We start from the raw sequence: 14,899 nt of genomic DNA, 5'->3' as shown, positions 1-14,899 counted from the left end.
ATGAAAAGAAGTTTTAAAGAACTTAATTTGAAAGATCTCCCTTTATTAAGCCAATATCTAAAACAAACAAACAAACAAAAAAACACTTTTTGCCAAATTCTTAGGCTGCATTGCCTCATTTACTCATCCTGGTGTTATGAAGTAAGTACTGTTATTATTATCCTGTTTTTGCAGATGAGCAAGAAATTATTTTGGAGCTCCCCTGGTGGCTCAGCTGGTAAAGAATCTGCTTGCAATGCGGGAGACTTGGGTTTGATTCCTGGTTCTGGAAGATTTGCTGGAGAAGGGATAGGCTACTCACTCCAGTATTCTTGGGCTTCCCTTGTGGCTCAGCTGGTAAAGAATCTGCCTGCAATGCAGGAGACCTGGGTTTGATCCCTGGGTTGGGAAGATCCCCTGGAGAAGGGAAAGGCTGTTCATTCTAGTATTTTGGCCTGAAGAATTCCAGGGACCATATAGTCAGTCCATGGGGTCCCAAAGAATTGGACAGGACTGAATGACTTTCACTTTCAAGGAATTATGCAGTGCTTGTTAAAGACCAGCAGTGTCCTGTATGTTTAACGTATATTAGTTCATTAATTAGATAACCCCATTTTACCTATAAGGGAGCTGAGGGAGATGATGTAATGAAGAACCTGACTGTCTCAATCTGGACTGCTCTATGGTGTCCCCAGGAACACTAAGGCATAGGACTTTTAAACCATCTGCTCAAGGTCACATAACTACTGGCAGTAAAAATCAGGATTTGAACTTACATTCTTTGTGCTACACCAATCTGTCTCAAATCTTGGCTGTTTTGATCACAAATGTCAGAATTTTCAAGTGGCTTGTTTAAGACCCCATGTCTTCCCCTTTCTCCAGCCCTACTGAATCAAAACCTCTGGTGCCAAGACTCTGGAATCTGTATTTTCAACAACCAGTCTAAGAGATTTTTATTCACATTTAAGGCAGAATCCAACTGCTTAATAATACACAGGACAGGTTTCTGTAAGTTTCAAATGCAATATCTAGTACATTAAAAATAATGCCATATTCCATTAATCTTAAGATTCAGTTTTTTCACAATTTAACATCTTTAAAATAGGACTGCCTGTTATAACTGATGGTGTCTTGCAATCACGTTAAAGATGTGTTTTTTTCCCCTTCTTAGTGGTACACAAAATAATGTTGTTTTAGATTTCATATCATATGGAGGCTCCCTGTATAATAAAATACCAAAAACATTGCTTATTAAACATTGTTATTTTCAGTCCTGGGTCCCTCTGAACAGATGGCCACCTACGTGTAGTGAGACTGAGAGGCAAGATGATGGAAAGAGGACAGGACATCGTCTATCACACCTCAGTTCACGCACCATGGAAAAGTCACCAATCCTCCTGGGTTAGAATAGATGAAATAATGTGTGTGAAAACACTTTGAAAATGATAAATCATATTAATGGCATATATAAATGTGTGCATATACATGGGCTTGAAGTAAAATCATTAGATAAAGTGAAAATAATTTGAAAATGCTCTGACACTTGTGGACAGGATAGACATTATGATTCTCAGCTTTACTCTTCTGTCTCTAAGAATATCATCCTATCAATAAAAAGTGTTCGTTCTCTTTACAACAGCCAAGACATGGAAGCAACCTAAATGCCCATCAACAGAGGAATGGATAAAGAAAAGGTGGTACATATATACAATGGAATATTACTCAGCCATTAAAATGGATGAGATGCCATTGGCAGCAACATCAATAGACCTAGAGATTGTCATACTGAGTTAAGTAAGTCAGATAAGGAGAAATATCATATGCCATCCCTTATATGCAGAATCTAAAAAAAAAAAAATGGTAGAACTAAACTTACAAAAAAGAAAGAAACTCACAGACATAGAGAAGGAACCTATGGTTGCTGGGGGGGAGGATGCGGGAAGGGATAGCTAGGGAGTTTGGGGTGGACATGTACACATTGCTATATTTAAAATGGATAAGCAACAAGGACCTACTGTATAGCACAGGGAACTCTGCTGAATGTTATGTGACAGCCTGGATGGGAGGGCACTTTGGGGGAGAATGGGTACGTGTATATGTATGGCTGAGCCCCTTCACTGTTCACCTGAAAGGATCACAACATTGTTAATTGGCTACACTCCAATACAAAATAAAAAGTTAAAAAAAAATAAAGTTTTTAAAAGTGTTCATTAATGCTTTGATATTCTAGGAAATTAAATGTCTTACATACCTTATGTCATTTGAGCTTTCCTGCAGTCCTATGATATTATCCCTATTTTACAGGAGAGGAAACTGAGTTGTTAGGGACATTAAATATTAACTAAAATTATATAATTAAAAAATGGTGGAGAAAGAGTATGAACAGAGGCAGTCTGAAACAGAAACTAGCTTGTTGAAATACATCTTAAAGGAAAATGTACTCTACAGACTAAACTATGTACTATGAATCCAGAGAAGCAGAAAAGAGAAAGTGGACAGAGAAGCCATGTTGTAAACATAGTCACTGCAAAGGAAGGAAGAGAAAGCAAGAGGAGCCTGTGGTGAATATTTGTATATATATGTATTGTAGCTCCTTTTCAGACTCACTTAATCTAAACATTTTATTTTCATTTTTTAGGTTATGCGCCTCTACAAAATACATCTGACTGTGCAATTTTCCCTTTTTCTCCTTTCTACTAGTGTGAACAATCTGGTGCGATCAATTTCATTTTAAAATGCATCCATCCGCATCTATTTGGAGAAGGCAATGGCACCCCACTCCAGTACTCTTGCCTGGAAAAGCCCATGGACGGAGGAGCCTGGAAGGCTGCAGTCCATGGGGTCGCTAAGAGTCAGACACGACTGAGCGACTTCACTTTCACTTTTCATTTTCATGCATTGGAGAAGGAAATGGCAACCCACTCCAGTGTTCTTGCCTGGAGAATCCCAGGGACGGGGGAGCCTGGTGGGCTGCGGTCTATGGGGTCGTGCAGAGTCGGACACAACTGAAGCGCCTTAGTAGCAGCAGCAGCAGCAGCATCCGCATCTATTTATATCGTCCCCTCTCTGTGACCTCATTGTTTATGTTTCCATCCCAGAAGCTCTCTCACTCTGAGCTCTTGCCTGTGTCTGACAGCCTGACATTCCTCTTATTTATATACTGGATAAGTAATTTGGACCTCTCCTCAGGAAAACTGTGAAATGAATGCTTTGAAATCTCACGCCTCTCCTCTCTGCATGTTTCTCCTTCCTGCTCCTTAGCCCCTTCCAGTAGGTCCAGGGTTTTCTCAGTCTATGTTGCTAGATGTTCGAAGACTGAGCTCATAAAATGTCACCCCAAATAATAGGGACTAGTATTTCCCAATGGGAATATTTATAGTTTGAAATAAGACTAAATGTAGAAAGCAACACCAGGCATAAAGGACTGGGCTCCTGAGTGAGGAATCGCTTGCCCTGGTGTGGGAGTTGACTCAGAATGGATACCCTTTCAGTGCCTCAGATACTCCGGTACTGCAAAAGCCTTTTGAGTAAACATCCCACTCTTGTATACAATACTGGCAAAAAGTAAATGAAAAAGAAAGGATGCATGTTTATCTCATTAAAAATTATAACAGTGTACTACTTATTTTTTAATTAATTGTTTATTATCATTTTTGCCACATACTAGCACTGTACCATCTTTTATTTTGGGCTCATCGGGCTGTTGAATTGTGTCAGTTTTTGAAATCGAGACATATAATTCAAAGCAGAATCAAAATAAAATATTAAAATTAATAGACATCTCTGTTACCAATTTTGAAAATTAAATTATTTCTCATTATTTTGTTCCATGTTTAAGAATCTTGTATTTGATACCTAAAATATTATCCAGAACTAAATAAATATCTTAGTTTTATAATTCATTATTATTCAACTCTAAAATATTTGCATACTAAAATATACTTCATTTCAAATCTAATGGATGATTGGATCCCAAGATATATATATATATATATATATATATATATATATATATATATACACACACACACATACTACAGCAAACTCTAGAAAGGGGCTAAGGCTGAATTTAGCTCATGTGATCTCCTGAATGTAAAATTAAGCATAACAGTCTATAATTAATATATTTTGATTAAGAGAAGGGATTCTATGTCATATTATTCTCATGTATAAGGATAACATCTAACAAAAAACATGCAGAATTAGACTCCTTTTCCTGTTTGTTTGTGGAAACATTAAAAAGGTTTGCCTTTTTATTAAGAAATACAATCATTTTCTTTTAAAGTAAGAAGTGCTTGAAAATTATGTTGGAAATGGGTAAACTAATATTTCATTTGCCTCCATTCCTTATTTTTCTCAGCACCTAGGAGATGTCTTCTGTCTGTGAAATGTCATTGATTTTATAACTGAAAGTTGACATGACTGCTTATTTCCTGTGTTCATTGAATAAGTTCTGTTTTAAATGTAGGTCTAAATCAAGAATTAATTTGGTAATCATTAATTCAATAACCTCTGTAGAACCTAGGTAAACTGGAAGCTCTTAAATCTATAAAAAGACATAGTCCTTGCCATGGAGGTGGTTAACAACTTCAGCTGGGAAGCAGATGTGCAGACAACTAAAGAATAATTTAAAGAATATAAGTACCATAGGAATAAAATATGGACAAAGTCTTTAATTTGACTATTAAAACAGCTCATGAAGAATAACCGGTACTTTAATAGGCAGTTATGGAGCAATTAGGTAGTTGATTTCTGAGGATGCTTAATAGGTCTATTACTGTTAACTGTATTTCCAAAGTTTCAATGGATATAGAGCTATAACACCAAGATGAAGGAAAAAACTAAGCTAAATAGGCAACAGGGAAATAATAATAAGCAAGTTTTAGGATTCCACTTATAGTTTGTTTCACTCCAATCATTGCCAAGCAGTGCTGTTATTTTCCCTGGGAAGACCTACATTCAGCCTACAAGTGCCTCCATGAAATATGTGATTAAAACTTTCATCCTGGAAAACAGTAGTACTGTTAATCTGTAGTCAGTTATTTCACATACCATACAGAAGCCCACAGTTACTAAATTGAGCCACCATTCTTAAATCACAGTTTATTCAGGAAAATTTTAGTGCCTACTTGTTTAACACAATCTTATAAATGATCCCTCAGAAAGGATGTAAAAATCAACACATATCTTTACTGGGCTAATTGTGCTTCACTGCAGTGTTGAGTCTATAAAAGCTATTCAATAGTGAGAAATGATGGCATTTTCATCTTAATTTGAAAATATAATTGCTATTCCAAATATCTTTTTGTTTCTAACCTAAGTGCTTATTAACAGCAGAAATTTCCCCAAAACACTAGAAGAGTATTTAACATAATTTCATTTATTGAAAGAAAATCCAAGGGAAGATTACATACAGCTATCTGCAACTATTAGCAGAAGGAAAATATCAAAAGGAAAAGTAAGTTAAATCTAAACTTTGAGATCTAAAATGTAACTAATATTCGATATGAATTTAACAGCATATATTTAATTGAACATATACATTTAAATATACTGATGCCTCAAGAAATAAAAATGGTATCCTGGAAATCCAGGACAACAATTGAGAGCCATACTAAAACAAACTGAAACTAATAGGCTAATCCCTATTTCATAGAATTTCCCATCACTTTATTGAAAAATAAGATTACATTTAAACTCAACTTATGGAAAATTAATACAATTGAAATTAAATTCATCAGTTGTAAATGTTCTTTTAAGAAAAACTATTTCAGTTTTTACCCAGAGTTTAACCCTTGCCTTATTCAAATTTTGAATTCCAATTCCTTAATTCCAATATACTCAATGTAGATTCAGAGTAATGAAATCACCAATCATGATTTATTAAGCCTTATATTAATGTCAATAAAGAAGTCCATATACAAATATATGGAATATTAATGTCTCCCTAACCTAACTTTCACTTCTGTTTCCAAACAGACATGTACATATGATAGATTGATTCTGAACTGGCATATTTCACATTAAAATTTCAAGTTTTTAAGTCTTAGTTTTTCTATGTAATAACATACATATTTACTTATAAATATTATGGATATCAGCAGAGAACTTTTTATACCATATTTGAAAAAAAGTTCTGATCATTCTGCAGTAGCTTTTCTAAGTAGAAGTAGAAAATGCCAGAGACATTGCTTTTTAAAAATAAGCACTAAGAAAACTAATTAAGCCAGTTAGTCACAAAGGGAGCATTGTAGGAAAGGAAATAACTTGGGATTGAACCCTATGATTTTATTGTTTTCACAGAAAATGCAATAACTCCTCCTTGACATCAACTACCCAGTTGCAAGAAGAGTATACCTTCTCCCTTGTTGAGATGCAGACGAAGCAATTAGTAAGAAGTAGCCATCACCCAAGAAGAAAATGAATTCAGAACAATTTTTTTCCAGTTTAAATGTCTGTTGAGAGGCTCTGATCTTTGAAAGGCACATTAAAAAAAAAAAGTTTGTTGATAAAGAACATGCATTGAATAGAATCCTTTGAAGTCATTCTATCAACTCTGATTATGTAGTCTGTCAGTATCTTTCAATTCACTAATCAAAACAAACAAAAATTGATCGTGAAAAACACCACAGCCAGTTTCATACAGTCTTAAGTATGGAACTAAATTAATTGTTCTTCAAATTACACATTTTGACAGATAAGTTTATTATAAAGTCTTTAAAATAAAAATGCATGTTTGGTGAAAAGTTAGTACAGTTGTCATTCATATTTTGTCATATTTTAAAATATAAAAGTAAAGAATGGTATTTTTTTTTTTTTTACCATTTTTAACATGATGTAACTGACCAGCTGGTTTGCAATTCTCATTATTGTAATTATCACAATTCATTGCCATGCCAAAGTCGATGCTGTGATGTAGGTGAAATGAAATACCATTAGTTTAGCCTATTACATGATATTGTGATGCACCATGCATTTTTCAAATCTCTGAAAGAAATTTAATGGCAGGCCAAACTTCTAACACATTAAGTGCTATGAATCACAGAAAAACAGAAAACATTTTAATCCAGGGGTACGTGGCATATTGTAATTCATGATAGAACTAAAAAATAGGTAGCAGGAAAAAAAGAAAAAGCAGGGCTAGGTTTGTATTATAATGTATGTAAGAGAAGACTCAGATTTTTAAAAAGAATAAAATTAAAGTTATGTTATTTTTAAATAATGTGTATTCAATAAGTAATATAAATTCTACAAATATGAAGTGGCTATTATTTCTGTTGAAAAGTAATAACACTGGGCAGGATTTGAAACTTTTGGAAACTTTGGTGAATTTCAATAACTAAGATGCCATTGTTTTTAGGATGCACTCTTATTTTATATATCACTACACAGAAATGTTGCTAGTTGTAATTAAAATATGCCTGATTGCAGAGATGTTAAAATGTGGAGAAACAAGCAGCTTTGAACTGATGAAACAGAGTAATGCTTCTTATTAATTAGGATCAACTACTGGCAGTAGATTATATGATATAATCTTTCTCCCAGGAAATTAAAAGCTCCATTGCCTAATGCCTTCCTATGAGAGAACAACAAAATACTGGCATCAATTACATTTAAAATGTTATCAAAACAGAAAAGGGGGGATACACTGGAGAGTTCAACTCATATACAAAAGTATTAGGAAAAGGAAGGGAGTTGGTAAACAGATTAAGTGCTTTAAAGTTGTCATTATTATAACTAATATTAAAGAAGGGAATACCTCACAATTTACATTTCCTGTATGCCAACCTTTTAAAAATTTCTGCATTTTTATCCATTGCCTTTCAATTAAAGCAACTAAACATTTGCTCTGAGTGAAAAATATTGATTCTATGTTTGTTGGTTTATATAAGCAATCTAGAACCCATTTGAGTTATATATTTTAATTTATTACCATACCAATAAAGTTGATTGATTTGGAGTTCTGATTACTCTCTTGTTTTTGGCACTCATCTGCAATTTCTCATTTAATCAAAATTACTTTTTGGAGTACCAGCCAGTTCTCATGAACTTCTGAAGGCTTGTGTATTCTTACCATGTGAAAGGTTATAGAAAGACTCTAGTATTTTGTGAATGTTAAGTAGTAGAACTGTATCTTTGCTGACAGCAGTTTCTTTGTGCAGGGTGACTTAAGAGAAAAGACTTGATTCTTTTTCTGGGAAGGACATATACATATCCAAATATTCTGAATGTAGATTTTGTTTTGTTGTGATTTTTGCAAAAGCCTCACTCAAATAAAGATCAAGGAAAGAAGGCCAGGTACAATGAGTTAAGCCTGTCTTTTGATCTAGAATATTTTTATTGATATTATCAGAAATGAATATGCAGAAAATAAATTTTAAAAAATGATTCAGTAATATGGGAGAGTGGAGAGAAATGGTTAGTTGCCACCTAAAATGGAAATCAAGCTGAAGGGAGATTTAGTAAATATTAAGCTAAGTGCCTCAAATATTGTTTACTTTAATTTCTTTGGTTTGATAAAATAGATAGGTGACTATAATTTTGAAATATTTTTCAATATGCCTGATCTGTTCAAATGTGTTTTTAAATTCATCTGTTTATTCTGCTTAATTTAAAGAACTTGAGTTAGCTTGATTCTATTACTACTGGAATATTCAGACTGGTCCCCTCTTTAACTATGAAAATACACATTAAATTCCAAGTTCATATTTGTTTCATATTTTACTTTCAAAAGTTTGATTTTTTTTAACATGTATTACATATAAGGGAGAGTGCATCAGAGATTCCCTCTCAGAATTTCTTCCTGCAGACATTACAGTATATGAAGCACTGAAGATTTATCCCATGGTAACATAACCAGTAAATTGTATAACTAGTCTCATTTTAGTGATAAGTGAACATTGTTCAACAAACACACATACTGCTTTTCATACCTTACCTGGAAAGAGGCTTTATTGAACATAGCTGTAAAATTATCTTTTAAGTTGAATTACTGAATTTGCACAAACATTTCTACAGAATTTTCTTTTAAAAAAATCAAGCGTTGTCATTTTTCCACTACATTTTGTTGTGCTTTTTATATTAATATTTGCAAATGTTATAATTTAATACTTATATCCCAATTACTTGCATAATCAGTTTTTTAATCCTGGGGTGTTGAAAGAACATATAATAATAATAATAATAGTATTCTTCTTTAGACAAAGTCTTTTTAAATGAAGTTAAAAGCTGAGATAATTTAAGGAAAAAGATCTTCAAATTTTCATAACCAACAGGTTTAAGTGAAATTTACAATGCATTGGAAAACTGGCTGGTTATAGGTATGATTTGTCCTCAGGTAGCTCAAAATCATTTTTACAGGTTTTTGTTTTTTTGTAAAAGTGTTTTTTAATCTTGGCAAAATAATAAAATAATATTTCACAATTTGCACAGAGTCTGACTAAAGGGCAGAGGCATTTTACCCTCAGTGTTTAGAATAAAGCCAGATTTTTCAGGCCCAGTTCCACTGTAGAGTTTGTATGCACTGCAATCACAGACATTTTCTTGTTCCCTCTAAAGCTAGGGCCAATTTCATTTCAAATGGAGGTTAGAGTAAAAAATCACGCTTGTGTTTTACCACCTTCTGCGCTAATTATTATCTTAACAACCTTTTGTTCTGGTTGACCCATTTAATAACCTGGAAGAAAAAAAGTGTTGCTCCCATGTCTGGTCTCAATGGAAGTTATTTTCTAATGAACAATAAGCCAAAAGGCCATGGCTGTCTAGGAGGTCAAACAACAAATATCTTGTCTGCATGGGCTTACGCAGCAGCTTCGGTCCTTTCTTCTTCAGAAGCGGCTTTGTTGTCTTGCCTGTAATTTGCACATTTAGGCTCTGTAGTTTGTTTATAAAATAGTTTTACACAAACCACTCTTAGCAGTGCAAGCTTCTGAGTTGAAAATTATTCAGGCTTGTCTCATTGAAGGCACTTGGTTTCCATGGCAATTTATAAAAGATGGTGGTTTGGTTTCTTCGTTGGAACAGATGACTTAGTTTGGGTGTTCAAGTGGCCGCAAGCAAACTCCGATAAGCCTGTGTAATGTGTAAGCCCAGGTTTACCATCCTGGATAGTAGTGCATGCAAAAAGAGATAGCATACAGTTATCTAGCTTAGCCATGGGAGGAAAACAAATAATAATAATAAAGGTGGGATAGGGACAAGGTGGGGAGGAAGAAGAATGTTTTAAATAATTCTGAGTTCGGGTTATTGTCAAGGAAGGGTAACAACCAAAGGTAAAAGGGCCTACATTTATTTAATTCTCTATGCAAAACCTTCTCAAAAGGAAAATAAATGCCAGCTCTTCACGTACCCTGTTTACAGTGAGGTTTTCGTTGGCAGGCCATTAGGTTTCCATAGTAACAAGCAAACTATTCATTTGAAACAAAACCAGCCATGACTTTGTGCTTTGACAAGGATTTCTATAGCTCTTTTTTTTTTTTTTTTTTTTTTCCGAGTTCAACCAGATGACCAGATGATGCTGTATGTAATCTTTTTAGCCATAGAAGCACCTGAAGGTCTCTTCTCTACTCAGGTCAAGAGTTTCTTTTATTTGTAGTGCGGAATAAGTTATATTTCCATGATGTCTTTTTATCCCCAGTGCTTAAAAAATTTGTTTTTATTATTTTATTTTTGAGTCAGTAGTCAGTGGAGGAATCTTTGGTAGTTTGTTTTTTCAGTGTCCATTTACAAAGACTCTTTCTTCATGCTAGTGCCTGGTGAATCTTTTATAGCCTCTGCCAGGGTAAGGTCACCTTCGAGGACTTAAGATAGAGATGAGGACGATAACCGGAAAAAGCCATATATGTACTAAAATTCCAACAGCACCATCAACGGAATCTAAAGACAAGGAAATAAATGCCAAGAAACAAATGGAAAACGAGACTAAGTACTCCATGTAGCTACCAATACAACTTTAGTGAACCAACAAAACAATTTTAGTGCACAAAAGATATTTTTGGAAAACATTTGTTGTTTTGGTTTGGTTTGTTTTATTTATCAGATTCATTTCCAAGACAAGTGAAAAGGAAAATAACTTGAATATATGCCTAGAAATTTGACAAAAAACTATTTTCAGATTTTCGAATTGATATGATATGCTACAAAACCTGTTCAGAAGATATTTATATGAATTTGTGGCTTAGCTCAACCTCAGAGTTTTTTTTGGCCACATGAAGGCATGCACACAGAGAAAATTCTCAAAAATCTAAAAGGTCAGCTTTAAAAAACAAAAAGTTTTCAGAGATGTTTAAGCTTAAAGACCACTGAGAGAAAATCTACTCTATGAAAACTAGGTAGGGATTATTATGGGTAAAGGAATTAACTACTGCAAATAGTGGATTCTATATATATAAGATCAGTCAATTATCTGTAAACTAGGTAAATAATATTCTCCTTAGTGTAATTTTTTAAAGTGCTATGAAGTCTGTTCTAACTAAAAATTGTTTCACCAGTCAACCTTGAGATGCCTCCTGTAGCTGGTAATTTAAATTTCATATCCAGATGATACCTCTTAGAATGTGTAGTTTACCTAGGAGGACTAACAAGGACAAACCCAATAATTCATTAACCTGTCTTAAGTTACAAAATAGGTCTCACCTAGGAGTGAGCTGGGGTTACAGACAGACACACAATCTCAGCTTTTGATAGCATGGCCAGAGTGCTACATTTTCTACTGGAGAGGGGTTGGGAGCCTGAGCAATTAGGAAGAGGCCTTTGGTCTCCAAGCTGGTTTGCACTTAAAAATTAACATAAATTTAATATTCATCCAACAGTTTTCATCAAAATGAACTTTAAAAGTGATAGTTAAAGAGAAACAAATGTAATAGAATATTATCTCATAGCAAAGAAATTTTTTTGTTCAATTAGATTTATTTTCTCTGATTTACAGAGGGTAAATAAAGATACCGCCAATAAATATAGATATCTTACTTAAAATAGTTACACATTTTTCTGAACTTAGTAGTTTAGGAGAACAAAACTGATTATGAAACTGTTCCATCATATAATAAAGTGCCTATGGGTTTTTATGGTCATTTCATTGTGGCTACATTTCTCCTTTCTCCTTTTGGGAAAGTAAATTATGTTCTCTTGCTTTCCTCATTTGGAAAGTGTATTTGATTTATAATACTTTTCAGTGATTTAATTATCAAAAATATAAGATTTCTGTATAAGATGGTAACTATCTTCAATTAATGTAATGTTACTGTCGTGGATCCATGTTGTGAAATTCAAAAGAAATCTGTTTTCCCTCTGAGAAGAATGCTTGCTTTTCTGTGTATTTGATAAACCTACTTCATTTGGATTTAGCTACTGATTTTCTAAAGCAAAATTACCCAGTCACAAGGAGAAATTTTTACTAAAATTGTTACTTGAAATGTTAAGTGTAATGACAAGAAGGTGAAAAAAAATGAGCAAAATGGCTCATTGTTATACACAATTTTAATTTTTGTCTCTTAACAATATTGAAAAATGGAGTCAATTCAGTTTTTATGGGCAATCAGTGGACAGTTGTATAAATTTGACTTTCAACATCCAGACTGATATAATTTCTCACCAAATATACTCAATTAACAAAGACTCTGATTTGCTCTAGACTTATATAAAGTGGATTTTCATGCTGTTTTTGTAAGCGTTAAATAATTAATAAGTTATTTGTACATATTTAGTTTAATTGATACCTCTTTAAATAACTACAAAATTAAAGATTCCAGATGGTTCTATGAAAATCCTTCAATTGGAGGAATTTTTCATAAGAATAATTTTAAATTTCTCATCTTCACATAAATAATATAATAAGGATTAAAAAAAAACAGCCCAATACATAAATGATACTTTTTGCATTATTTATAATTTTCTATATAAACCTCTTTTACTAAAAATGAATTTTTGGTGAAAAAAATGCAATTTGAATATATCATTATATCATAATACTCAAACCAGAATAAATAGTGAAACCAAATTACTAAACAAGATTGTGATGCACGTAGGAGATTAATCATACCAGGAAAAAAATCAGGCTACTCCATTACTTATTACATATATACTAACACTCATCACAAGATTGAATCTGTTAAAATGGTTGGCATAAGTTAGACCTATAAAATACATTCATAAACTTGGGGGAATAAAAATAGCCATGGCTATATAAATGTAGGTTGATTATTTGGATTAGCCAGATATTTTAATAATAGTTTAAAAATCCTTTGAAATTAATCATATAAACAAAAAATATTTAAAAACCTTAATTAAAAATCAAAGTGTGCTTGCCTTATATGAACCAAAATCAAAATTACTTTTATTTTAGGTCAAATAACTGAGGTCTAGTGTCTACCACTGGATTTAATAATTTGATTTTAAAATATGTTTGAAATTTTAGAGTTTCATGCATAGGAAATTTTTGAATAAACAAACTAAAAATAAATTCATTATAACAATTAGACCATGTTAGCCTAATAGTCATTACTTTAACATCACACCAACAGATCTAAGAAGAGATACTTACTCTTAGTCGTCAGGTCTTGTTTTGCACATTCTCCTTCTGCAATTGATACATCATCAATGGCAATGTCACCTTCTATGCCAGGACCTCGAATACCTTCAAAAATGAGCTACAAATATGAATGAAACAAACCTAAATGTAGAACTTTGATTTGCAGATGAATTTTTATTGAGAAATAGAGGAGCCAAACCTAAAATTGACAATCCTGGTATTATTTATTATTGGTAGTCTTCAGAATTCTTGCTTGCAAAAAAACTTTCTCAACAAAACCAGTAATAGGATCTTCCTTGTACAGCAGTTTTCCATTTTATAAGCTCTGTGACAATTTTAAAACAAAACTAAACCTAATTGAATAATAGAATAAAAACAGCTACAAAAAAACAAATCATATCACTTTTTGCTTTCAAGGGTAAGGACATTTTTTTCCTCTGAAATAGATCCCCTCCAATGTTCTCTAAACATATCTCATAACACTGGCTTTCTATTAAAGATACATTTTATGGATGAATCAGTTCCAGGTTCACTGTGCCAGTACTATGTTTACAGAAGCCCAGAACAAGTGTTTACACAGTGACTAAGTTAATCATATTCCCCATATGCTTTGTTTTTAAATACTTGAAGATATTTATGTCTTTAGTGGCGGATCTTCAAACTTCCAGTATCTAGAACAGTGGATGGCACTAAGTCTTAAGACATCAGTGTTGAAAGAACAGATGAATGAAATCAATCTACATTTATTACTAAATTCTGGATACAAAGTCAATATAAGGACAATTAACAATTTTTTATTTCATTTTTATAGACATAAGACACTTTGTAAATTTTCTGTCTTATCTCACAAATTCTCCTTGCTTCCAGTATCCTTTTGGTAGAAAAAGTAACCTATGCACTTGGTGACTATATTCCCAGAAAAATTTCTATGTACCAAAATGAAATACCTAGTTTGTTCTTTCTGAAGAAAAATTAGCTTAATAAAGAGTTATGTTCAACATCAAACTAATGTGTGTAATTTAATATGATCTCTAATCTTATTTCATTGCAACAAATTACAGCAAAAGTCTATTTTTATGAATACAAAATTTTTTGTTTCTGTCTTATCTTGAGGGTTTAATGTGACTCCTTAAAGGTAAATTTGTGGTGATTTTTCTGAGGACTTTCCTTTCCCTACTTAAATATGGTCCATAAGAATGAGGATAAGTTTCATGATTTTATAGGATAAAAAGATTTGAGAAGTTTTTTTTATTATATTATTATTATATTTAATTTAGAATTAAATTAGATACAGAGAGGGTTTCTTGCTTACCTATTTTGAGACAAGTATTATACGTTAATAGTGTCCAAAGCCATTTCTTTGAAAAGTGTCAGACTTTATTTTTCTGGGCT

At 32.8% G+C, this 14,899-nt stretch overlaps 1 protein-coding gene across 1 annotated transcript in view; it reads right to left on the bottom strand.

The window, feature by feature from the left end:
* Nucleotides 1–8,956: 8,956 nt before the first annotated feature.
* The window catches only part of MDGA2 (MAM domain containing glycosylphosphatidylinositol anchor 2), a 915,505-nt gene continuing 909,562 nt past the window's right edge, over nucleotides 8,957–14,899 (bottom strand). The window contains exons 16-17 of the mRNA XM_070378526.1: nucleotides 13,520–13,625; nucleotides 8,957–10,854 (exon numbers count right to left, since the gene is read on the bottom strand). Of these exons, the coding sequence (XP_070234627.1) occupies nucleotides 10,766–10,854; nucleotides 13,520–13,625 (195 nt within the window). The 3' untranslated portion in view covers nucleotides 8,957–10,765. The remainder of the gene's footprint in view (nucleotides 10,855–13,519; nucleotides 13,626–14,899) is intronic.

The sequence above is a fragment of the Bos mutus genome, chromosome 10, assembly GCF_027580195.1.
Source record: "Bos mutus isolate GX-2022 chromosome 10, NWIPB_WYAK_1.1, whole genome shotgun sequence".
Lineage (NCBI taxonomy): Eukaryota > Metazoa > Chordata > Mammalia > Artiodactyla > Bovidae > Bos > Bos mutus.
Note: the sequence above shows the minus strand (reverse complement) of the source record. Positions and strands in the feature narration are given on the sequence as shown.